The following is a 26,325-nucleotide window of genomic DNA, read 5'->3' on the forward strand; positions in this document are numbered from 1 at the left end:
AAGGATATTTGTCTTAAGCTAGTGAAGAATATTTTTCTCATTCAGTAGAGTGGGATTACTTGTCCATGACTCCGCAGTTTTATAGAAAGCTTCTGTACTTGGAGCTGATCAAAGGGATACATCTCAAGTGCCTCTAAACTTAATTTGATTAGAACTGATGAAAGCCTGTGTTTTTTTTTTTTTTTTTTTTCCCTAAATTATGATTTTACAAATAAAAGATTAGTGATGTTTTTTTGGAATCTCTGGAGTTGCCTGAACAGAAATCAATGGATGCTGTCACTGCTCTTTAAGAAAAATCGTATTGTTCTCTCATAAAGTTTCTGGAAAATACCATGTTAGTGCCTAAGATTATTATCCTGACCTTTTTTTTTTTTTTTTTTTTTTGTCTTTCTGGTTAGATGATTATGTTCTGGAGAATAGGAGTCGGAGTTCCTGTACTAGTTTGTCTAGTGTATGCTTCTGTCTGTGCCAGCTTTGGGGGGCAGATGAGACAGCAGTGACAGTGTCTCAGCACAAGCTTCTAGGTACACAGCCACATAATTTTCACCAGTCCTTATTTGTAACCATAATAAACTGTACCAGCAATGAAAACTGTGCCTAATTTTTAAAAGCTTCAAAAACTGCTGACTGACACAGGAAAATAACGAATGAGGGTATGTCTGTACACATTTGAAATATGCACAGGTTAATACTTTCTGTGATACTTTTACCTCGTTACTTGCATTTTTTTCCAATGTTAATCTACAGTCTTAAAATGGAAGGTACTAGCATATGTGAAAACTTGTGAGTACTGTTTTGCATTTGGATCCAACTACTTGTAATTTAAATAATGAATTAATTTGCAAAAGTCAGTATCAGATGCCCTAGTCAGCGTAGGGCCAAACTAGGATATCTGAGTACAGAAGGTATGTGGGGCCAGGTGCAGAGGATGTTGAAGACATGTTGTTAATTGAATATTTTCTTGGAACTTTGTATCATATATTAAAGTCACATGTTAATTGCAGGTTGTAATTACACAAATTTTATTCAAAAAAAGTTTTATTTCAAAAAAGTTTGCTTTTTGCAAACTATGCAAAATAGTTTTTTTGCATATGTTCTCAGAGCTGAAATGAATTTGGCTTTAGGATCATAAAATGTACTTTCCCATTGGACCTACATATCCACATGAATCGTGAGCTAAGGGGTCATTCAGAACGGTCCTTCAGATGTGTTTGATTTTATGTTACTCTACTGGAACTTCTCGTCTGTAACGCGAGACCTTGTAAGCTCTTCAGGCATTTGGCAAGGCTGATACTTTCATTCCTTTTGACTGCAGCTGGAACCAGTGGTGCTCTCTGTGCATGAGGTGGTTGGCACCTTGATGGATTGGGCCCTGGGCTCTCCTAAGCCTGTTGTCTCAATTCTTTGCAGTAGGTCTGCCATTAAGAAATCTGTGGATAATATAATGCTTTAGCATTGTGATAAATAATGACTTTTGTGTGTTTGACTTTTTAAGTCTTCATAGAGAGGCACAAATTATTCAATCAGTCTGTTTATCAAAGCTGTTTCTGAATAAGGTCTCCAGACACACATTCATCATTGTGGGAAATTTCCTTCTGAGATTTTTAAGGGGTTCCTTCTCTAATGTATATCTACAGAAACATTTTTGTAATGGGAAATGAATGACCAAACAATTTCATGGTTTCATATATGCTTATATACTATATGATGTTAGTGATTGCTAAGATGACCCATTCAATCATTTAAATTTGCTGAGGCATGTTAGAGGCTGTCATTAAAATTTCTTTTAGAATAACAAAACTAACTCCACCCACACACCACCATTTTGTTTACAGGATGCACAAATTTGAGTGCAAAATCTGCTCTTCGTTCACATGAGTAGGCATAAGTTTTGCCTGCATGGAGGGCTCAAAAACAGCAACCATTCTAATTATATTGTCATTAGTCACATAGATCCCATGAAAAAGATTTGTAAATTTAGTCCAACATGGGGTAAACACGATAAAAAAAGTATGAGGAATGAAAGGTAACCTCAGTGCAATAGTTTGTCTTCTGTACTCTTAGTTTGTTTACTCCAGTTGCAGTCCTAACCTCACTTTGACAAGCTGTGTTTATAAAATATTTCCATTTATATCAGTCTTAGCAGCAAGAACTTTTAAGTTCCAATTGAGAGAGAATTAGCACAAGGCTGACCAGAATACAGTGATTATAATTTTCTTCCTGTCAATAGTTGACATTTAAGTGCACACATTTCATTTTTCATTTAGTTGGTATTTCTTTTAAAAACATTGTTGAAATAATCTCCAGAATGATAATATATTTTGTTATTCAATATTTATTGCTCTCATACGGTAAGGTTTCAACTCTTCTTACAGCAAATACTGTATATATTATATCCTGCAGTTTTTTTTTTTTTTTAAATATATTTAATAATAAGGCAGGTGTAGAGAATAATTTGCTTGGGACTAAAGACAAAAATATGGTGCCACATTGTTCTGCACAAAAGAAACGTGATGGGGCAGTAGATATACCTAAGATAAACAGAAAAATGCACTATATTCATAGTCCACAGGTAGTTGGTATACCAATCTTATACACAGATGAAATGGAAGTATCTGGAACAAAACAGTTCGTTTTCTTTAAAGTTAGAATCCAAATGCTGTATATTCAGTGAAGGCTGAATCTAAATTCTTTACTTGAGTGCAGCTGAAGAAAAACATCAGAATTGACTGCATTGTAAAAATTTGGCTAATGTTTTTAAAAGAGTCCTCAAAGCAGTAGATATAACTTACTTGCCTTGCATGTTAGCTGGTGGTAACCAGGTAGTGTCCAAAACTTCTGAAATCAGTTATGGGATTATTCTGAATCTAATCTGAGCTATTCCACACTTCATAAAAAATTACTTTTATTTTGACTGCCTTGTAACTCTAAGTACATCTTGCATGTATTTTTAATCAAAGCACAATACTTAGCATTAATGAAGAGTGTAATGCAATATCTGGGCAGAATAGTCATGAGCAAAGTCTATAATAAAAATAAGGAATCTTTGCAGGGCCTACAGCTGCTTCCAGTGAAGTTGGTAATAAAGTTCCCAGAGATCTCACAGTTGCAGGAATAATTTTCTGAAAATATTGTAGTGATACAAATAAACAGAAAAAAATAATTGAAGAGGAAAAGAATAAACAACTGAAAAAGAAAAAAAAAAACCACCACGTTCTATTGCCTATGCAGATGAAATTCATTTTTCTAAAGTTTTCCTGCTAACTTTTTGTTCTTTTTCACTGCTGTTGATAACCACTCTGTGATGTTTTGTGTAAAAGTAATTTTATGTCAGTGTTGATGCCAGTTTTAACCCACAAATACCTTGCCTGAAGTTGGAGTCTGCAGCTGTTTAAAAAATATATCATGTTTTTACATGCTTAGCAGTAGTGCTAATACAAGTGTGATATGCAGACGGTGTGCTCATTTTATGTTTAGCTAAAATGTGTGTAATGCTTGGATAACAAGTTGGCAATGAATTAAATTGTAACAGATACTCAAAGTATACTTTTTCAGGTGAGAAAGATGCATTGTGTTGTCCATGTGTTTGTGAAATTTCTTAGCCTAGAAAGAACAAATGCTGGAGAAAAAAAAAAAAAAAAGAAAAAAAAAAGATAACCTACAGTTATTATCTTAGGAAGTTCCTTAGATTTGGGCAGCAGTTTATTGACTGGTGTAGTGGTTAACAATTTTCTAGTCATGAATCATGGCAGAGTGTTTACATTACCCGTGTGGACAAAATTTTAAATCTTTCCTTCTTACATCAGAACTTACGAAATGTTTTTGCTTACTGTGTGTTAGGAAATGACATAAACAATGCACCAGTTAACATGTGGCTTGCTTCATGAATTTATACAAGTGGCTCTGTAAAGAGTGAATACGGTCAGAAAATGAACTCAGTAAAAACTGGAATCTGTGTTTACATCCCTCTCATGATACAGGTCTGAACTACAGAGGAAAGGATGCTGGTAGTGGCTGTGCAATCCTCTATCTGAAAGTCCTTACGTAAGATAGACCTTTTTGCTCACACTTTCATTAATTACTGTTGTCTGGTCAGAGGCTTTCTACTGTACATGTGATGATGCATAAAAGTCGCAAAGATGCAGCCTGTCCCATTCTTTCCATGTGTGCTTTATCTGCTTGCATTTTGTTAACAGTCATATTAGAGTTTATTTTTGTTTGTAACAAATCTAACAAAAACCAGAAAGGAGGTGAATCCTGGAGCTATCAAGATGCAGCTTCTGCCAAGTAAGTCTTCTGACTGTTTAAAACATTTCAATAAGTAACATTTGTCAGAATATTTTAGTCTGGATCCTGTTTTGTCTATTGTTGAGTGAGGGTGACACGTTGGGAATGCTTGGTTCCTCTGATCAGCCATCAGGGGGCAAATCTTGATCTGTGCCCCGTGATTTCAAACCCTACTGCACCTCTGTGCTCGGATGTACTCTATGCCTGAGAACTGTTAGATTGGTCCTGAGAGTGTCTCCACTGCCAAAAGAAAAGGTCACAGTCAACACAAAGCTGGTCAGAAGGAGAATGTGTTAGTGGTGTGATGTGGGTGACCTCGGCGTTGACTTCAGATGGTGCAGAACAGGGAAAAGATTGGTGTGGTGCAATATGGATAAGGACAGTATAGCCAAGAGTGTTAGCCTTCTGTGGTAATAGTGGCCCATGTCAGTATTACCACATGCTAACTGGTAGCGTAATAAGAACTGGTCTTTAGCTGAGGAGGAGCAAACGTACCTCTCCCTTGAAGGATGGAAAAGGTTATTTTAGAGTACTGCAAAATAACTGTTTTCATTTACCTGTGCCTGCTAAAGCAACTCCCGCAAACTCTGGCTGGAGTTACATTTTGATAAACCAGGGATAAAAGCCACTTGCAAAACACTCCTTATTTTTTTGCCTGTGCGTTTTTTGAAGGAGTGCTGTGTTGCTCTCAGACTGTGTATTAAATAGGTCCCCAAATTAAAATCGTTTCCACCGATAATGAGGAAGATTAAATCTGTCATCTAAGGGCTGAGTTTGATAACACAAGGATGCGGTGTTCAGCTAGCCAGCCAATGTAGTATGATGTTTTTGTGACAAATATGTACCAACAATTTACAATGTTGACACAACTGTTTACAAAAGTCTCATGAGAGCTAACCTGTTTGCCTTAGCTTTGCTAGTGTTCACCTTGGCTGCACCCCCAACCTAACTGTAATTTACTGTTCTGTGGTAGTAAAAAGATTTATCCTGGTTATTTTGTGTACCATTAGGTAGACGAGGCAAAGATGTAGAAGGAAACCTCTCTCCAGAGGATATTAATGTACATCAGTTTAGCTTGCAGGTGCACTTCTGCGGGAATTAGCTAGAGGAGTAAAGGATTTTTTTTATAAACAGAATCGAACTGATTGATCCACTTGGTACTAGGACATGTGTTGATTAGATGATTAAATAGGTATTGCTGACTAACATGCTAGTTTTTTTAGCTATTGCATGTTACCACTAATTTGTGTGGACTGTGTTTTGTGCCCTTCATGTTTTCAGGTTCTGGGGAGGGAAATGGTTACTGTTACTGTTATAGCAACATGTCTAGATACTAGTATTTTTGGCTGGTGAGAATAAATGGCTGTAACATCATCAGACTTGCATAGACCTATGCAAGTATTCTAAAAATGTACGTGTTGTAAGATGGGTGGGAATAGTGTGAGCAATGAAAGACTATATAGCCAGGGTTCAACAAGCAGATTACTCAGTTGTACAGTGTAGGCTGTAGTCCCTTTAAAACAAATTAGCTGAGTGGGGTGCGCTAATCACAGACTCATTTCTGAGGGTTGAAGAGGAAGAAGTGAAACTAAAGCAGAGCTAGTGCTGCTGTTTTTTAAAACAGGGCGTGTGAGGAATTTGGAGAAAGAATGAAAGAATGTTTGGACAACTTTTATTTGAGAAGGAAGAAAGAAAGAATAAATCAGTTCTTTTATTTATTTATCTTTTTTAAAAGGGAATAGTTATAAGTGCTGTTCTTTTTCCTAGAAAGACAAATCCTCTTGCTGAATGTTAAGAAGTTATTTCTTGTACTTTGAGGAGGACAGAAGTAAAAGAGGGACCTGGGATCACTCACGCTCAGCTAGCTCTGACTTATGTTGTATCTGTGAAAGAGTGATGATAGAACCAGAAGAGCATTTCCTGATTTTAGATGTCCCCCTACTAAAGTGTTTATGCATTTTTAGGTTACAGGGCACATTTCTTTGAAATCCACGAGGAGGTACTCAGGAATTTAGATAGGCTGGGGATGACAAAACAGCTCCCAAAGTGACAGTGGGATTGCTCCTTCCAGATCTGGGGTTCAAGTTACCCACCTGCTTATGTCCTACCACCGCTGTTCTCCTGGTCTCATCACATAGCTCTGGTGCTTGCAGGACCAAGGAGCTGCTGCAATTCAATCAAGGGACAATTCTCTCTCTAATTTATCTAATATCTTTGTGATTGTAGAGAATGTTTCAAACCAACCCCTTGCTTTGATTACCCAATCCTTTATCTGTGAGAATTGCCTGCTGTGTGCGCAGCATCTCTGTTTGCCTGTATACAGCTCTTCAAGTCTGTTCTCTCTGAGCTTTGTATTCTGCTGTATTCTGTCCCTTCTGTATTTCCCAGTGTGTCCCAGGCCAGGCCTAACAGATGTGGTTCATGTGTTCTAGTAATCCTGAAGTGAGTGTTAAGCTATTTATTTCATCAGTGTTTGTTAACTGAAAGTTTATTGTGAGTGGTATTGATAGTTACTTTCTGTTACTCAGACACAATTCCTGCTAATGGGTGTTCAGCTGGTAATAACTTTGTGAGCCTCCTGGCTGAAATTTTCCAGGCCAGTTGTCCACATCCAAATTAGACTTGTAAACACAGTCATATATTGAAGTTACATGATCATGCAGCATTTTTCACAGCACTCTTCCCTCATAAATGGCCAGGGGGGACCTGCTTCCAGGAATCATGGCTTTTAAGAAGGGTGAGTGTTTTCTGTAGGACCTCTAACTTATTTGGTCTAGAACTTAGAACGTATTTGTCTGGTGAGTCAGGATATTGCTGACACAGAAAGGATGTTTTAATTATTAATACAGTTGAATGCTGCTCTGGAAGATTGGATTATGTCCCTGTTGCAGGATTCATGTGTGAGAAGAAGCAAGTCATTTAACCAGATTTACCACAGGTGCTCATTAACTGCGTCCTCCTCTTTTTCTAGGTTCTTGACCGGAGACTCTGATTTGTGGAATTTCTGAGTCCTGACGGTTGCAAAGAAAATTAGCAGGGACTGTCCATGGCACATGTAAGTTCTCTGAAAAAAATGAAGTCCTAGGCATACCAAATTATCAGGTATCTCTGATTTCCCTCTGTGCACTGCAGTTCTCTTCTATAAAGCAGTGTACAGTCATAAGGGGTTCTGCCCCATCTCACACAGGAACAATGGAGATTCATCTGATGAAACTCCAGGCTTTCTTTATGAGATGCCCTAAAAAGCAATTAGTAGTTCAGTCTTCCAAACACAGTTTACATTAAGTACAGTAAATAAGGCCTGCAACAACATAATAGAGAATGAGAAAAAGCATAAAAAATGTATTGTTGCTCATTAAAGGAACACCACCCATTCTGTCTGACTTTTGAGTACTTGACTTTGCAATTGTAATAATATTATTTTAACATATTCTTTTGTGTACAGTACCTAAAAATGCTGATAGGATTCGTAATTTAAATGTTGCTTTTTAGAGGGCTGCTTTACTAGCAGAAGAGTCCTGGATAAATCCCCCTTTTATAATACCAAAGAAATAATAAACATAAAAGTTCATGAAGAAATAACTCTGTAAATATTTTTAATCCCTCAGCAGTCTTTCTAAAATACTAAAGGACACTTCTACTTAATGAGGCCAACATAACAAAAATCAAAGCAAAGATTCCAGAGAAAAGCTCAGCCAAAATAAAACACAGAAGAATTCTCAGCATGTTTTCACAACAGTGTAATTCAGGATATTATTTTATGTATTTTACCAAACTCTCATGTATAAGCATATCTGGAGATGAGAAAGGATGCAAAATTTTAGGGAGAGTTGTTTTATTACACAAAGGCTTAAGAGGCCAGAGAGGTGATAATGCTTAAAAGCATGTTTATATTAAAAAAAACCCAACAAATTCTTACCTTATCTGGAGGGTAGTTTTTGCAACCTTATATCTTAATATAAGACAGCACAAATGTAAAGAAACAGATAACGCAAACATTATGAGGCTGGTTTTGCTTCATATCACAGGTTTTGGTAAGACATGCATTGATTTTGTTTTTGATTGAAAATGGAAGCCTTTTTTAGGAATTATGTTTTAATTGCATAATGTATAACTGTACAGTAAAACTGAGCTCTGTGGCAGAAGTCTTAAAATGTTCAACTGTTCTAGTAGTGGTTCAGAAGTGTAATCCACACCCATTGTTCTGAGTGCTGACACTGTTGACAACCATTTCAGATAACCAAAATAACTCACAGGCTCATAAGATGATTCATGCTGGAAGGGACCTCAGGACTTCTCTAGTTCTACCTACTCCCCAAAGCAGGATGAGCTGTGAAATCATACCAGGTTGCTCAGGGCTTTTCTCAGTTGGGTCTCGAAAACCTTCAAGGCTGGAGACTGCAAAGCCTCTCCAGGCAACCCTGACTGTCCTCATGATGAAAAAGTGTTTTCCTGGTATCTAGCCAGAACCTCTCTTGTTTCAGCCTATGCCCACAGTATTTTTAAAACATGTTTTAATTGGATTGCAAATATTTTTTCTTACTCCCTGCTGAAAGCATTTTAAAGAGATACAGAAGTTCAGCTGCAGCTGAAACTGATTGGGATAAAAAATTATTTTAGTATGGAGCAGTAATTTTGTATGACCAGAATGCTCCCAATTCCAAACAAAATTGTAACAATGAAATACAAAATTCACTGGATGATAAAATGTGTTTATTAGCTTCATAAATATAAATGATGAACAATGCAGGTATTCCCCAACGAGAGTGAAATTCAACAAAGCAATATGAAACTAAATAAAAAATGAAACAAGCTCAGATTTGTACAAACTTGTCCTCCACACACCTTCAAGAAATATTATATACTGCTGCGATCAAAAGGTTCTTCTGCAGTTTCCATATGATACCATCATTTTATGACTGGCATTTATTGCTATAGCTCATGGATACAAACTTTGAAGAATATTAACAATATCCCATCTAATGACCCCGTGTTTTTTTATATTCTCTGTCTCAGCATGTCTACTTAATGAGAAGCTTTCTTCTTTCTAACAAGCTTTTCTCCCAGTACCATTCAAAAGGTTTGTGGCGTTTTAGTTCACAGTCACAGAAGATATACCTGGTACTTAAGTGCTGAGCAAATAAATCAAAAAAAGATGACAGCCTGACTAGGAAGGAGGCATGCCTCATACTACCAAATTTTCCTTGCTCATCCATCCCATTAGCCAGCAGGTCAGGGCTAGTGTAAAGAACACGTAGGACAGAAAAAAAAAAAAAAAAAAAAAAGTTCCCTTTGTGGAGGGAATGCTTTTTCCAATATGCATTTCTCTGAGTAAAAATCTGGCTGAGTAAGAACATTCCAGTGTTTCTTTATAATTTTTTATAAGGATTTCTTTATAAGGCTGCAGGACAAATGATGTCTAAAACAAGTGGTAGGGTTTGACCACCTGTAACCAGCAGCTGCTAGATACTCTCAACTCATCTTAAAAAGACTACATACATGCTAAGAAGATGGATACATGTTTCAGAGGTAAGACCAGGTGCCAATGCAGTCATGAAGGTTATGTTAAGCATTGCACTGCAACCACATGCCCTGGAATGAATTATTGAGCTTCTTAAATGGTCATGCTAATGTTTTTGCTTATGAGTTCTTACCTGTAAAGGTATAGCCTCATAATTACTGTAATTACAAGGCTTATGAGTCTCATCACTCAAATCAACTTGCTCCCTCAAGACATACTCAAAATTGCTATCTGTCTAATTCCCACACACTAAAAAAGGTAGTTTTGGAGTAACGTTTCCACACTGAAAAAACAACCCAAAGTCAGAGTAAAGAAATACACAGCTGTGTCATTCAGCTGCACATATACTCATCACTTTCCTTTCTAAACCTCTGCCTTGTCTTTCCCACCATCCGCAGGTGACATATTGAACCCCCATACATTAGGTAACCAATGTGCAGCCTTCTTCACCAGAACATGTACATTGATTGTACAATTAGTTCTGATGATGAGTGCAGGTGTAGATTGCATGCATTACATACTGAACACTACTGTGTTTACTTAATATCAGACAATAGATGGTGAGGAAGAAATACTTTTCTGTAATACCACTCTTGACATTTCTAATAGCACCAACTACAGTAATGAAAGCTGCATGTAGGGTTGCACTGGCAAGTATACTCAGGATTAGGGCTGTGAATACTTCTTGTTTTATTTTTCCTTTAAAATTGTGGTCCAGCGCTAGTTAAGCATCATGTAGAGCTAAGTAGTTCCCCTGGCTATCATGACAGAATTTATTTAAAATGCAAAAGAAATCTGTCCTACAGGGAATAGCTTTATGGTTAATTTTGAAAGTTCAGATTCGCCTTATGGCTAAATAAGCATATGTGTGAAATCTGAAATTTGTGGAGATGGTGGCTGCTTAGCCCCAAAATACATAAAAAATAAAAGAAAAGCATGAGAAAATTTTAAAAAGAAACATTTAGAAACGTGCCTTTTGTCACAGTCTCAAAGAATTATAAAAATGTTTTTTGAAAAAACACTGGGTAAACTTTCTGTCTAATTTCAGTTACAAGAGATATCTTAATTCTGTTTTAAGGGCCTAATTACTGCCACACTGAAACTAATGTGGAGGGGCATCCAATGAAGAGAGTGAATGCTATAAATAGAAATCCCAAACAGAGGGTTGCTGCTGGAGTGCTCATGATACTGTATAATCCAAACAAGCCAATAAATTAAAGAAAGTTCAATAAATGAAATGTAGGGTAATATAACTTCCACTCTCTTAGTGTTACATCTCATTTATGTCTGACTTTACATCATTTGTAGTACAGTTATAGTTAAATCTGATTTGTGGAAACCCGAGCTTTATAAATGTCATCCCTTTAGCCTTTTCTGGATTGAGTTGTAGATACTCCATTTCATGAAGTACTAAATATTCTCTGAAAAAAAACCATTAGTTACAGAAGTAACATTGGCTTCTTAGGAGCAGCCTAGGGACTTGATGGCAACATGGGTTAGTTCAGACCTTTGGTCTCCAATAAATAGAAATATAGTAAACCTTTTGGGTACTTTCTGATTATATAATTCTTTAAAAGTCCTGCAATTATAATAAACTCATACTGTCTCCGGTAGACCTTTATCTGATGATGTAACCAATAATAATAAAACAACAGGGACCTAAATCAGGACTTACCTTGTTAATATTGTATTGACCGGGCCTGTGAATATAGTTACAGGATTGGGTCCTTAGAATGCTATTTTACAACTTCCTATGAGATAGCAGTACTCACCCCCCCCCCCCAAAAAAAAAAAAAAGAAAAAAAAAAAAAAAAGAAAATGAACAGTGCTTGCTAGGAAAATCCTCTCTAAGCTCAATTAAGAGTTCTGCTTTTTTACTTATTTAATATCAAGTCTCAGAATCCTTCAGTTCCAGTGGTCTGATTATCTCATCATCCTGTCTTCGATTCCCTTTTACTCTAAACAATAATGTACATTTTCATAATAATTATACTTTGATTTTCTATACACCCATGTTTTCACTTGAGTATCTGAAAGGGCCTTAAGTACTGTTGAGTTAATCTTCAAAACACCTGTTACATTATCATCCTCATCCTCACTCTACGGATAGATGAAAATGACAGCAAGAAGTAACCTGCCAAAGGTAATAGAGTTAGTGGCAGAGATGAAAGCAGATGTGAGCTGAAAGCAGATGACACCACCCTCATCATTAGCCCCCAGTAATCCTGTAGTTGATAAAATAGAATACAGCAGCTGTTTCTAAACTGCTGGATACCTATGAAGAGCTGTCATCTCCCAGGGTGCTAACCACCACTTTTAGCTGCTTCTGTGTCTAAACACTTTCCCTAAAAAAAAAGGAAGACATTTACTAGACAGACAACATTTGTAAATGCTATTGAAAACATAAATTAAAATGTTTTTGTGTAACGAAATGCATTCATCAGTAAAGCAATATTGCTTGACCAGGAGCAGGTATAAAGACAGGAAAAGTTACAAAGTTTTGGGATAAAGGGGATCAAACAGAAAGTGACCTGAATTTGAATAAGCCTTCCCAATGAAAGACAAAAGAAACAGGGCTGGGAAGACACAGTGCTCCAGTTCGCTTGTATTGGGTGGGTCTCATTCGAATTAGTGCTTGGGGGTACATTCCAGTATTGTTACATACGAAATTACTACTTCTCTGGCCTTTAAATTACAAGTCAGATACAATATGTATACATTGTACATTAGGGATCAACAACTTAAATTTACATCTTATTTTGGCTTTGCTTCTTGAATTTGGCTGTTTTCACAAAAATTCCTAGGAAAAGAAATCTGTCTCTTACACATGATTTAGTTTGTATCGTACCCGGTTCAATCAGTTACCATGGACAATATGTGCCAGATGTGGCCCATTTTGTTACGGAGATATATGCAAGCTAAATGCCTGCAAGATGTATTTTGGCTTATATATAAGCTAGAAAACCCTATGAACCTAAGTCAGCTCTGTGCAGATCCAGCCTCGGTGTCTCAGTGTTGTCCTCCAGCTACCTGGACACTGGGTTGCAGTTGCTTTTGTGGTTCTGTGTGAACCTTTCTGGCTGATGCTGAAATGAACCTAAAAAATCTGTTTGGAGTGGATGTGATTCCTGCACTTGGCTGTCTTTGCACTGTACTTCTCAGTGCTCTGGGAGGACTCAGTAGCTCTGAAACGTGTCCTTCACCTGCAGCGTTTTGGAGCACCATGGAAAGATGTCTAAGGAGTTCTGCAGAAGTCATTTTGCCTCCAGATCTGGGCCTGTGCTGCATACACTTGGACTCGGTTATTTCCAAGCAGGGTCACTTTGATGCTGTCAACAGTGTGCCACAGTACCTGTATCATCCTGTTTTTTCATTAGTCGGGTGTTGCAGCCCCCCCATTATTCCAGGTAATGGAGAGTAATTGTCAGATGAAATTAATTCTGACGTACCTTCATCAACTTCTGCAGAGCTGCAGCAGAGGTGAATTTGGCCTGTGGATTTCGTTGTTATATTAAGAAGCTGTCGGTGCCATGTACAGATGAGGGGAGCTGACACTGATGAGTTGGTGAAGCTAAAGTGTGCTATTTCACAGTGTTATTAAATAAATCATTCAAATTTCAGTGATGGTCTGCTCTTCATCCTCTTGAGTTCCTGACTTTGACTCTTACTGTATTTACCTTGTAAAAATGCTGCATGTGACTCTTAAGTATGATGGCTGAAGTTCAGGACTGGAAGTGGTTTGGTTAACCTCTACACCTTCCCTACAGGAAATATTCCAGCAAAACGTAACTGTGTTATAGGTAAATATAACTTCAGTGAAAGAAGAGGAGTTGCAGCCTCTTATGCCAGGGTGAGTTTGGTGAACTGGGTCAATGCACTTGAGAATCACAGATAAAAAGTAAAAAATTACAAGGGGTATATTAGGGTGAAAAAGTGAACTGAGCTCTCATGGTAATTTATTTTGAATTCTACTGACAAGAGGTTTACAGGATTGGATCCCCTACAGATCTTCTTTTCTTTTGCACTTATTTCTTCAGTGGCAATCAGCAGCAGTTTCAGGTTCAGGAAAGTATCCCAGTATTGTTCAAATTATCATTGTACTTCATATACTCAATGCTTTCATGTTTTATAAGGTAAATTCTATCTGAATAAATGTGCAATTTTTCTGGAAAAAAAAACCTACATGCTGGAGTTGATAATATCTCTGTAATTTAACATCTGATTTGAATTCTGAAGATCTGGTAAGTTTCTGGAGTATAATTCAAATAACTGAAAAAAGCCTTTGACTGTGTCCAAGTAAGGATAAACAAAAGCATCAGTGTCATATATTAGCTAGTGTTAGTACGGAGAATTTTGTGAAATCTAGTATACAGATGATATTTAGCACAGGCTAACTGGTTCATTTTAAAGACAAGGAATAAGAGTGATTTTTATGTTACCCAGTTCAGCACATTTTAAAGTGAGAGTTCTTGTCTACAGCCAACTTTTATATTGTTTCCACATTGTTTAACATATTGCTGTAATATTTTCCTTCAGACAAGCTTTCTTCTGACTGTGCAGTTGTCAGAACAGGGGATATAGGCAAGTTTCCTCAGATCTGCAAAGACACAGAGCATAACTAACGGTTCCATAGAGAAACACAGAATATCCTGAGTTGGAAGGGACCCACATGGATCATTCAGCCTAACTCCTGGCTCCACACAGGACCACCCAAAAATCAGACCCTATGTCTGAGAGCATTGTCCAAACACTCCTTGAACTCTGGCAGCTCAGTGCCATGACCACTGCCCTGGGGAGCCTGTCCCAGTGCCCAACCCCCCCTCTGGGTGCAGAACCTTTCCCTAACCCCCAGCCTGACCCTCCCCTGTCCCAGCTCCATGCCGTCCCCTCGTGTCCTGTCGCTGTCCCCAGAGAGCAGAGCTCAGCGCCTGCCCCTCCGCTCCCCTCGTGAGGGGGCTGCAGGCCGCCATGAGGCCTCCCCTCAGCCTGCTCTGCTCTGGGCTGAACGAACCCAGGGACCTCAGCCCCTCCTCATATGTCTTGTCCTCTAGACCTTTCACCATCTTAATAGTCTTCCTTTGGACATTCTATAATAGTTTTATGTCCTTCTCATATTGTAGTGTCCAAAACTGAAAACTGTGCTCCACGTGGGGCTGCACCAGCACAGTCTGCCAAGTTGTGTATATAGCTTCTTATCTCCTTCATGTAATTTTTAACCCTTAGACATGTACCTGGGAGAAATTCACCATCTCAGCTGATGGGCACAGGTCAGCATCTAGCATAATTTTTGAACTCAGAAATATTACATTTGTAGGCAGTACAGAGAATCCTTCAGAGGTGTTCTCTGTTCCCTTTATGTTTATCTCCTAGCTTTTTACGCTCTCTTTCATCTTTTCTCTCGATCTTTCCCTGCAAGCGACCAGCACACCGTGTCACTGCACTCAGTGTTTAGCCCATCTTTCCCCTTTTGAACTGCTCTGTCGAGCAAAGAATGGCTCAAAACATGCAGCTACCTCACCACGGGCATGCTTAAGGATTCCTATATCCTCTCCAGGAGTATTCTTACTTACCCTTCTGGGAATTCAATTCCCAGTGATAAGGCCATACTTCCTTAGGGTCCATTTTCCCACTCAGGATCTCTGAGACAGAGGATGGTCTTGAAAGAGAATCTTGGGAGCAGACTGGGGGCAACCCAAATTAAACTATGTTTAACCAGGAACAACCTGCTAGGCAAGGTGTTCCAGCTCATACTCTGTTCTGCTCAGGCTTGTCCCAGCCAATGCTTACCTAGGACCTACGTGAAGACAAAGCCAAAAGCACTCTGAAAAGGCAGAACAGAAAGAGATAATATAGTGCCTGATATCCATACTGTGCTGCTTTGACATTTGTTCTTTCTGTTCTTTTTGAAATTTTTCATTAATAGTTCAATGTCAGTTGAACAGTCAATTGCTCACTGCTCACTTCATCATTTTATCAGTATGGCTTCTGATTTTTCCAGTCCTGACAGGTGATACTTATCTGTATTTTTCAGGAAACCAGAATTTTGTCAGTTCAAACTGATAAAGAAATGAAACTCTGCAGATGACTGACTTCTCCAACATGTTAAACTCTCCATTTATTGATACGCTGTTCTTCCACTGGGCTTCTGAAAATCTCGTTTGCATATCCTGACGAGAACACCATCACTGGCTGAATTGAATTTTTTGTCTTGCATTCTGAAACATTCAGCACATTTACAATTTTGGTAGTAAGTCTGGAAACAGGACTGATGGCAATAAAAGACAACATGTAAGAATCAACATTATTTTCAATTTATAGTACATGCCATAACGATACAAAACATGTAATTTTAAAAAGGACTGTTACATTCTTATGCTGAGGATACTCACTTTCTAGATTTACTGTAAATGGGAGAAAGAGATACACCAAGAATGTGATGTTAAAGGCCATGACCTTATGTTGATGAAGACGAGGAAGTATAGGGCTCTTCTCCAGTGTTTTACATCAAACCAGATAAATAGACTCTTTTTTTTTTTTTTTCCATTTCTTTGGCAGGCACTTTCAAATGAGAATGGCCAGATACACCATTCAGAACGGTAAACAAGTGAACGGTCCAGCTGTATAGAAAATAAGAACAATAGACAGCGTGTTTGAGAATCAATACTGAGTGAGGAATAGAGGTGGATTCAGCAGCTATGAAAGGGAACTGGAGCCGAAATTAAAAACTTAGGAGGCAGCCTAGGTGGTCAGCCCAAGGGCCCATGCAGCTGACTAGCATAGTGGCTGACTAGCAGCAGGAGAGGCCATTTCAGGAAAACAAGCTGGTCTAACCACCACCTCTGGGCCACTCCTCAGCATTCACAATTGTATTAGGGATGCTAGAGAGCAATAAAACGTTAAAAAAGCCTTAACCTCAGGGTGAAGAGGTCTGAAGGAGAACTGTGTGGCCACTGCATATATCCGCAGTGGATCTCAGTGAGTACCAGCTCTACAGGTGTTTATGCAAGAGCTGTGCACATCCAAGCTGTACACATGCTGTACGGGAATTTGAAACCTTGTGAAACAGAGGCTTTCAGCATTGGCATAGGAAAGGCCAACATACTTGACCCTCTTCTTGAACCAATACCACAGATAAGGCATCAGGAACTACAGACAAGGGATAGACCAGGCAGCAAACAATTATCATTACATCTGGTTGCATTTTCATTTATTCATTTAACTGTTGCACAGTAACTTTAAGTTCCGTGTTTTAGCTTACTTTGTTTCTGCACCCATTTAGCTTACATTTCAAAAGATGGCTTTGAACTGTTAACAGGAGTGTAATCAGCACATGATATGCACTTGGACTGATATGTGAGCTATTAACATTTTTTTCCAAGTAAACCCTTATTTCTTACAGAAATATCCCCAATCTACTATTCATAATCTTGCACTGGTGTTAACAGGTTTATTTTCTGAATGCACAAATCAGTTTGGTTTTAGTATTGTAGGTCTACATCCATAGTCCCACAAACATTTTTAGGGTACAGAAGTCCACGGTCACACCAACAGCTTTTAGCTAACTGATACCATAACTTATTTTCGCAGCACCAGTGTGTCTTCAGTTAACCAAATGCATGCTCCAGTCCTACTGTTCCACTGCTAGGTATGTAGCTAATTTTTCTCTTGGGACCTATGCAGTTAGAGAAGGATTTCATGATCTTTAATAAGAGAAATTAGTTGTTACTAAAATAATAGAGAGCAGTAATACTCCATGGGCAACAACATTGCTGGGAAGGACCTAATTTTGTCTATGAGCTCAAGCATTAGGCTTAATTATTTTGGTGTCACAGAACTTGATGATATATTTTCCACACTGATGTTCGAAACTCTGTCCTTATCATCCATCAAGCCTCCGTTGAACTACAGTGCATCACTCCCGGCTGGCATAACTCTTTGAGTGCTAACCGGGGACATCTGCAGTCCCTTAGTACCTCCAGAACCATCTGGGACCTTGCTCAGCTATAAAAGCATTATTTGACAGACATTCGTTTTCCCCTTTGGGACCATAAGGGGAAAAACTAGGTTTTGCAAAGCAAAATGAAAACCAAGAAAAAATCTAGTTCCTGGAAAGGCATGTCTGATGATCCCTGTAAATCCTGAAATCAAATCTATAGATCATCAAATATGTCCCCAGTGTACCGGACCCTGTGTGCATGCAGTGCTGTGACATGAATAACTTGCTGGGATACAACATAAACTTGAATTCAGAGTTTTCAAAAGGCATTTTCTCTCATTATGCTGTTGACTGTAGACTAAAAGCTCAGATGGGGTTCCAAGCTAGGAAAGGGGTTTGATATGGATTGGAGTACTGCCTTGAAGGGACTATTTCATTCAGAGTAAATTAGAACAACTCTAAGGGAAAGTTTGTCTCCTAGACAGCCTGGAATGAGGAAAGGTGGCCTTGTGACTCCTCTGTTTTCTTTCACTTAGCTGCACTGTCAGTACAGGTAACACTAATGTCCTGATTCATTGTGCAATTTGTGTCACAGGCAGGATTTGGAGTACGTTTCAGTTGATACCTCTGCAGGATCTGTTAAGAATGCAGCGTTCACTGATACAAACCTCGCTGGATGAGGGTGCACATCTGCAGCCAGGGATTTGCCATGACAGACAAGATGATCACTCGATGTCCTTTCCAGTAGGACAGTTCTTTACATTAATCAGATTGGTCAGAAAGGTGCCAAAAAAATATGTTTGTAAATATGACTGGGTGTTATACTTGTGTTATGACTTCTAGTTGATTAATTTAGAAGAAGCAATTTCTATGCATTTTGGTGGAATTTGAATTCTTGCTGCTATCCATCTACTCAAAATTATCTGAGTTGTAATTATAGGAATTAATTTGCAATTTTGACCAATGATCACTAACTTTATATGATGTCCACTAACACCTTTATAGTTTGTTGCCTTGTTTCTAAATGGACAATTTATACATACATTTTCCTTTACAAAATGACAGTGGATGGTGCAAAATTTATTTATTTATCCACTCATTCATTCCTATTTTGGATAGCATCTGTTCTTGAAGAAATTTAAAAAAATGTAAAAACTGTCATTCTTTGTTCTTCATTCATGAAGAAATTCTCTCATATTTCAAATTCAGTCAGTCTCATTAAATAACAGAGTTCTTAACTTTTGCAGTAAATCTTTCTGTTAGGCCCAGAGTCTCTCTTCTATATGAGGCAGATGTTAATTGGTCTGCTCTCGCCTGTCATTTTCTATCCAGAAAGCTTTCCTCCTGACCTTCATATTTACCAATGGAAAATATTTTCAACACAGTGTTGCATGTTACATTACAAAATTTTAGGTTCACGATATATTGTAGGAATCAAGAATAAAATGTTCTTCCATAGCATCAATATCTGTCAGTTTTGACTCAGTTCAGTGTTAATTATGAGATGTGGACCTGCGGAGCTATACCAGATAAACTATGTCTTTGGAATAATTTATTCTGGAGCTTTACACTAGGCTTTATTTACTCCTCACACATAGAATGAATTCTAGTTCTTTTCTAGCTAGCAGCCTGAACAAATTTCTGATATTGTATTCAGAAATGATTTCTGATTTACTGATTTCAGTAACAGTGTTTTCAGCTGACAATGGTAGCATAGCTTTGCTGGCTTAATAAAACAAGAGAGAGAGATGGTACCTTGTTATTTATTACATATATGTATATATTTACTATATGTTCTAACAGTAATCATATAATCATTTTTATAATGACCTTTGCTCTACTGTCTGCAGATATTTTAATGCCATTTTGACCATGAGCTTGTAAGCCAACTTAAAAATTTATCTTTCTGTATCAATTAGTCCTCCTCATTATTCTCAAAGTCCCAGAAATCCAATTCCCTGCTTAGGAGCACCATTTTTGAGGCCTTCAACTGTTATTATCTTCTGTATTAATGACATGATTATTTCCTATGCAGCCTGTCTCAAATTGTTTTCAATATCTATTGGTCTAATAGGAAAAAAAAAAGAAATAAAACAAGAGTGGAACATGAGTAACAGAAACAAAAAGAGAATACAAAACACATGGGAAAAAAAATCTGAAAACTGAAAGAATAATTAAGCTCTTAGAGTAAAATGAATAGGAAAAAGTAGAAAAATTGCTAAAACCAGAAGAATGCAAGAACTGCTGCATTATACCAGTCCTTTCTTCAGTGCTGGTTCATAGCTGCTGAAGTAAAAGAAAAATACCCATGAAAAATGCATCCTGTTTGTATATTTCCCTGTTTGCTTCCTTCTGAACTTTCTCTCAGAATAATCATAGTACCAAAAAGGTAAATATGTTGAAGGTAGAGACCATGGATCTACAAAATTTAGCTCCATTCGCCAACCTAAATATGAGTTACCACAGCCTTTAACAAGTTAATTCCTCTTTTTCTACCAGCAAAAGGAAAATAACACTACTTGCCTACCTCGTAAGGGCACTGGAAGTTGTAGAAATTACAGTTATTACTGAAAAATAGGTTTGTACCTCCATTAGCAATTTTGAAATAGTGACTCTCACCTAACAATCTCTATCAGGGAAATTTCAGCTCTGAAGTCTCCTAAACAAACTAAGTAGAATAATGTAGATGGTCATATTTTTAATTCTTATTATGTATTATTGGAGCAGAATCTCTATGAGGTCTATTAATCTAATGACAGACAATGAAGAGATTTAAATTAAGTGATCAGCCCTGGTTAACATTAGCTAACACTAGTTTCAGCTGGAATGAAGTCCAGCATTTCACTCTTGCAGATGTTACCTGCATATGCAATCCTTAATTGTAAATAAGGTACATTTGTTCCTGCGACCATATATATCTGTAGAGCAAATGAGGAAAGGATTTGTTATAGCACAAATGACATTTTGACTTTGAACATGCTGTCAAATAGCCTCGTGTGATTTTCAAGACCATTTTCCTTTGGTTAATCCATCATTTCTTACTTGGCTTATCTCGCGATATTCCTTTGTTGTAATACTTTGCAACCCAGGTACATTGCTCACCATTCAAAATTAAAGGCAATCAGAAACCAAAGTGGAAGAAATAGCATCAGAATTGAATCAAACTAAGCAGGATTTGTGAAACTGAAAGTACCTCATGTTAATTCCATCAGTTCTAGAGATGTTACTTTTTTTCTTTAGAGAACATTACTAGCAGTGTTGCCTGAACTGCTTGATTGATCAATTAGTTGTGAAGGAAGTTTTCTTTCTTGGGACCAAAATCCAGGAAGAAGAGATGAAAAAGACCCTTCAGAGATCATTCAGTCCACCTCCTAGCTGAAGAAAGATTATTCTTCATGATCTTTGTTCAGGTTAGTTCTTTAAGTCCAACATTTAAGTCCTTTATTTTTGCTCTCAAAAATTATCAACATTTGATAATTTTGTAAATATATATTTACACATACTAATGTATTTAGAGTAAAAAATGGCCTGATGACCTGTATCTCTGTTTTAAGTAAATCAACATCTAGGTAGCAACACAAGGAACAAGACTTAATGCTTTCATATGGCAGGAACGAGAGAGGAAATGGGCATTTATTCAGAGTACAGGCAAGAGAAGGAACGGAAAGGACAGAAACCATCACATTGGGGCCTGTTTTAAAGTAATTTTAGAACTATGGCAAACATATTTCTTTTGATAAAGAGGCACTCACTACAGTTTACTGAAATGACCCAGCTGATCCCAGACACCGTGAGAATATACTATGAGTCTGATCTACTTTGAAGACAGCCAAAAAGGCTAACGGATGTAGAAAAATGAAACTGCTAGTCCCAGTTTGTCAATACCAGAAGCAGGATTGGAATCCACCCCCTACAGTATCCTGTCTACTAAGAGATTCATAGTATTTCATTGATACTGCCAAGCATAGCTTATGGATACCAACAGTTTTTCAATTTAAGCATTTTAGACCTTAACTTGAACCTGAAGAGTTGGCTATGCTTACCATGAGTAAGCTGGTGAGCCCTGGACAGGGATATTCAGGTACACTGTTCATTCTTATGTTAATTAATACACAAATTACTTAACACTGTGCATGTTCAGTTCCAGGTCCATGGGTAATATTACCCACTTGAGATACGTGCACAGTATAGCGAAAGCCTACTGCCTTCAAAAATCACCTCTAGTGGCAAGTACCTAGTTGCTGGCTGTCCTTGATTTTTACAGGGTCTGTACGTGAATATATGCTTACATAAACTTTAGTTTAAGTAAATGAATCCAAATATAAAGAAATTATGGCTTTGTTTTCTAGAATCTGCCAGTCATGGCAGCTACTCTGCTAAATTCAATGCAAAATCTGGGGCCCCAGCAGCCACTTTTTAAATGCGCTATGTCTTAAACCTATGATTCTGCCTGAGAAAATGCAAAGAGACAGTAACAAAGCTAAAATTAGAAATCAGGAGCTCAGGCTTCCAAGGCAATGCACATTACGTGACATTTTTTCAATAACACAGGCATTTTCTGTTAGCAAAAATGGCTTACAGAATATATTGCACAATGTAAAATCTTCCTTCAAAACTCAGGGCTGGAGGACAACATGGTGTTTACTTACCCAATTTCAAAACCCCAACATTTAAAAGAAACAGCCAAGATCAATATAAATAATTAATTCTAATAATGATTAAGTAATGACTATATGATCACAACTTGTAGTTCTGATGGCATCACCCAAGCCATTACAAGCCAAGCAGCTATACAACTACTTTCAAAATTAATATATTCAGTCAAAATAATAATCTATGGGGGTACAGTAATCTCTTCAAAGCACATCACACAATTAAATGTTCTCCAGAATAATGGTTTAGTGGAACAAATCTTTTCTCAAATATACCTAATGTTTAAAATTATGGACTTACATGGAACATTTCATTTTTCATGAAGAGCTGTGAAAATTATATTTAAATATGAATCATGGTATATATTTGAAGAAGTAGGCTGCTAACAGCCAAAATCCAGCAAGTGGAATTTTGAGAACAAAGAGAAATGGTTTACCTCAGAATATTCCAGCAAAAAGCTTTGGCCTTCATGAGGTTTCCTTGCCCAGCAAATTACAAGCAAATTAGGAACTGCACAGTTGGAGAACGCCACATTCTAACCAGCTAGAGCAATGCATTTTTGCATACGGAGCCTCTATGCTGAACACTGTGGGCTCCAATGATGATGGGACAGCTCATTTATTTTTTCTACAACAATTAAAGAACTCTTTAAAATACTAGTTTACAGCCAAATTGGTAAAGCCAACATTTTAATGTTCTACTTAAGTCTATCAAAATATTGTGCATTCTGTAATTACTTTTGTTTAGATAGTTTAGTCATGCCGGACAAGACCTCACTACTGAAAAATGTTTGGTCTGATACTCATGAGCTTAAAAGTAATTCTTCTAGCATTTGTCCAGCACAGATAGATGCACATTTAGCCCACGAGGTGCACATTATCTGTCTAGCAGGCTTCCTAGCGAGGTGGTTGAGGTCCCCAGACCCGTCAGTGTTCAAGAGGCATTTTGACAACACCTTCATTAATATGCTTTAACATTTGTTTAGCCCTGAAGTGGTCAGGCAGTTGGACTCGATTGTCGTTGAAGGTTCCTGTCAACTGAACCATTGTATTCTGTCCTGTAACACAGCCAAAGTAACAAAATCATTACAGAAATCTGCGTTAGGTATCTCCTGAACATAGCTCAGGATTCCAGTCTGGGTGACTGGAATCACATTTCTTCGTATTTTCGTCCACAAAACTATATAGCCATTTTGCATGACTTTTCTACTGCTGCTCAGGTGATCTGGCCATTTTAATTTCATGATCCCCCCTTCTTGTTTTCATTAGAGAAAAGTCATAATGTACAATTATATATTTATATTGCAGGCAGAGAACTCAGATTAAGTCTGCAAAACTAATTAGAAACATTCAAATAAAACTGGCGTTGTTGAGCTTCTGGCATAAGGCCAGCCTGAACTAAATTTATCTTGCTCAAACATCTCTTCTTTTTTGGATGGTGGGAGGAGGGGTCTGAGAGAGGGAAGAGCTTGATGAAGGGAAGGCCCTCCAGAGAGTTATGCCTCTGCTGCAGAGCGTGACGCCTGTTGCATCACCCACATGACCAAAAGACATGTAGGCGCGATGGGCTAGAGACCGACACACAATGTTTCACCCCTGGCTGTTTCTCTCTGGTGCTGCCTGGTTGTGCTGTGGCAGTCAAGGACTTGTTCTTCCCCCATGGAGCCACACCTTGCAGACTGGAAAAGGGATTTTTGAGGAAAAAAGTAATCACAGAATTTTAGAAATTTAGATGGCTTGGGTTGGAAGGGACCTCAAAACCATCTGATCCCAACCCCCTGCCATGTGCAGGGACACCTCCCACCAGACCAGGTTGCCCAAAGCCCCATCCAGCCTGGCCTTGAACACCTCCAGGGATGGGGCACCCACAGCTTCTCTGGGCAGCCTGTGCCAGTGCCTCACCACCCTTTGAGGGAAGAATTTCCTCCTCACATCTACCCTAAACCTCTTTTAGTTTAAAGCCATCACCCCTTGCCCTGTCAAGGAGCATTTCTTTAAGAAAACAAAGCCCTTGCGAATCATTGCGCCGGAGGGGGGTCGGACGGCCCGACTGACGGCTGAACAGACAGACAGCCGGACTAACTAACAGACAGCTGCCCCACCCACCCGCCGCTGAGGCGCCACCGCCCCTCTGCGACCATGGCCGTTGGGCCACCTGCCCCGCTCCGCGCATGCGCGCCCGCGTTCTCCCTCCCCTCCCCTTTCCCCTCTCTTCCCAGCGCCGCAGCGCCGCCCGCCGGCATCGTGCGCATGCGCGGCGGGCGGCAGGCGGGGCGCTGCCAGGTGGGGGGGGGGCTTCCCTCCAGCTCCCCCTCCCTTCCCCCTCCGCCCTGCTGCCCCCTCCCCCCCGCAGCGCGCACCCTTGGGGGCCATCCCTGGTGTGGGGGGACCCGCTGCCGAGCCCCCTGCACCCGGGTCGGGTCGGGACGGGACGGGACGGGTCGGGCAGACTGGGGCAGGGCAGCCCCATTCCCCAATCTCCCGTTCCTCCTTATCAAGGTAACGCGCACACGTCCCGCCGCGGGGCTCGAACCCGCGGCCGGGCGGGGGCGAAGGGACGGATCCTGCACCGCGGCGGTGCCCGGCGGGAACAGCACCCCGACAGGGCAGGGGGCAGGGGGCTCGGGCAGGGCCCCCCGGGGGCTCCCCCGCTGCCCCCAGGAGCCACGGGTCCGGAGGTGCCCGCTGGGTGCAGCCCAGGGGGGTCGCCCAAAAGCAGGGTGCTGTTTTGGGGTGGCATCCGCACCCCCGACTGCCTCTGGTGTTGCCAGCACCTGTGATGCCATGGGGAGGTGAGATAAGTTGGTTGGTGGACACCACGGGGATCTGGCGAGCGGGGTGAGGATGGGAAGATGGGGACTTCATCCTGGAGAGCCAACAAGGCTGGGGGAGCTTTGCTGGAGGTGGTCGTGCAGCCTGGAGAGCCAAGGGCTCTTTGGGATCTTAGCAATGGGTATAAAAAAACGGTAGGAGGGAATAAAGAAGGAGGAGCCGGACTTTTCTCACCACTACCCTATGAAACGACAACCGACTTATTTCTTATGTTTAAACGTAAGAAAAAAAATATTTACTGCTATGGTAACCAAGCACTGGAACAGGTTCCCCAGGGGGGTTGTGGCATCTCCTTCCTTGGAGGTAATGGTAACCCAACTGGAAGTGATCCTCAGCAACCTGCTGGGGCTGACGCTGCTCTGAGCGGGGCGGTTGGGCTAGATGGTCTCCAGAGATCCCTCCAACCTCAGCCACTCTGCAATTCTCCAATGCGCCGCACTTGAAGAAACGCGCTTTTGTTTAAAATAAACAAAATGTTTCCTAGTGCTTTGTTATTTTGCTATTCAATTGCTATAAATCAATGCAAGTTATTTTTAGCATTCGTCTGTCAGTACTAACGTTTACTTTGCTCTGCAGATGTCCTGTAGCATGGCTGTTGAAGAGGACTTTTTTCTGGAAGAAAAAAGATTCAGGCAGTACTGTGAAGAATTTATTAAACATTCGCAACAAATAGGAGATGGCTGGGAGTGGAGAACTACCAAGGTAAAAATAACCAAAGTGTTAATTTTTAGATACCCTTGCTGGCCTTTTTGAGCTGTTGGCAACCACTAGAAGCTAGAACATCCTTTTGGGTGGTTTGTATTGCATGAAATAAATGGCATTTTATTGAGCTGATCCAACAGCAAAAGAGCGCAGAGGTGGTTTATCTGAGGATTTAGGCCAAGGCATCTATTGAATAGAACTCATGAATCCAGAAACAACTGCTGGGATGGACTTTTTATGTAACAAAGGGGTAGGATAATTTCATGATTTCTGCTTTGATGACAAAATGCTTTTTAAGGTGTTATTCTGTCTTCATTTTCAGAATTCCCAAAGATGAGGAAAAAATTACAATTCTCAACAAGCCTATCTAATGGTTGACTGTGCTCGAAATCTGA

At 39.3% G+C, this 26,325-nt stretch overlaps 1 protein-coding gene across 3 annotated transcripts in view; it reads left to right on the top strand.

Moving 5' to 3' along the window:
- Positions 1-24,652: 24,652 nt before the first annotated feature.
- Positions 24,653-26,325, top strand: part of ATG10 (autophagy related 10) — an 83,205-nt gene continuing 81,532 nt past the window's right edge. For 2 of the 3 annotated variants that reach the window (XM_035567576.2, XM_035567577.2), the window contains exons 1-2: positions 24,731-25,188; positions 25,805-25,930. In XM_035567576.2, the coding sequence (XP_035423469.1) occupies positions 25,805-25,930 (126 nt within the window). In that variant the 5' untranslated portion in view covers positions 24,731-25,188. Of the gene's footprint in view, positions 25,189-25,804; positions 25,931-26,325 lie in introns of all 3 variants that reach the window. The other variant, XM_050716481.1, reaches the window with a different exon arrangement.

This window comes from Cygnus atratus, chromosome Z (genome assembly GCF_013377495.2).
Source record: "Cygnus atratus isolate AKBS03 ecotype Queensland, Australia chromosome Z, CAtr_DNAZoo_HiC_assembly, whole genome shotgun sequence".
NCBI classification, from domain to species: domain Eukaryota; kingdom Metazoa; phylum Chordata; class Aves; order Anseriformes; family Anatidae; genus Cygnus; species Cygnus atratus.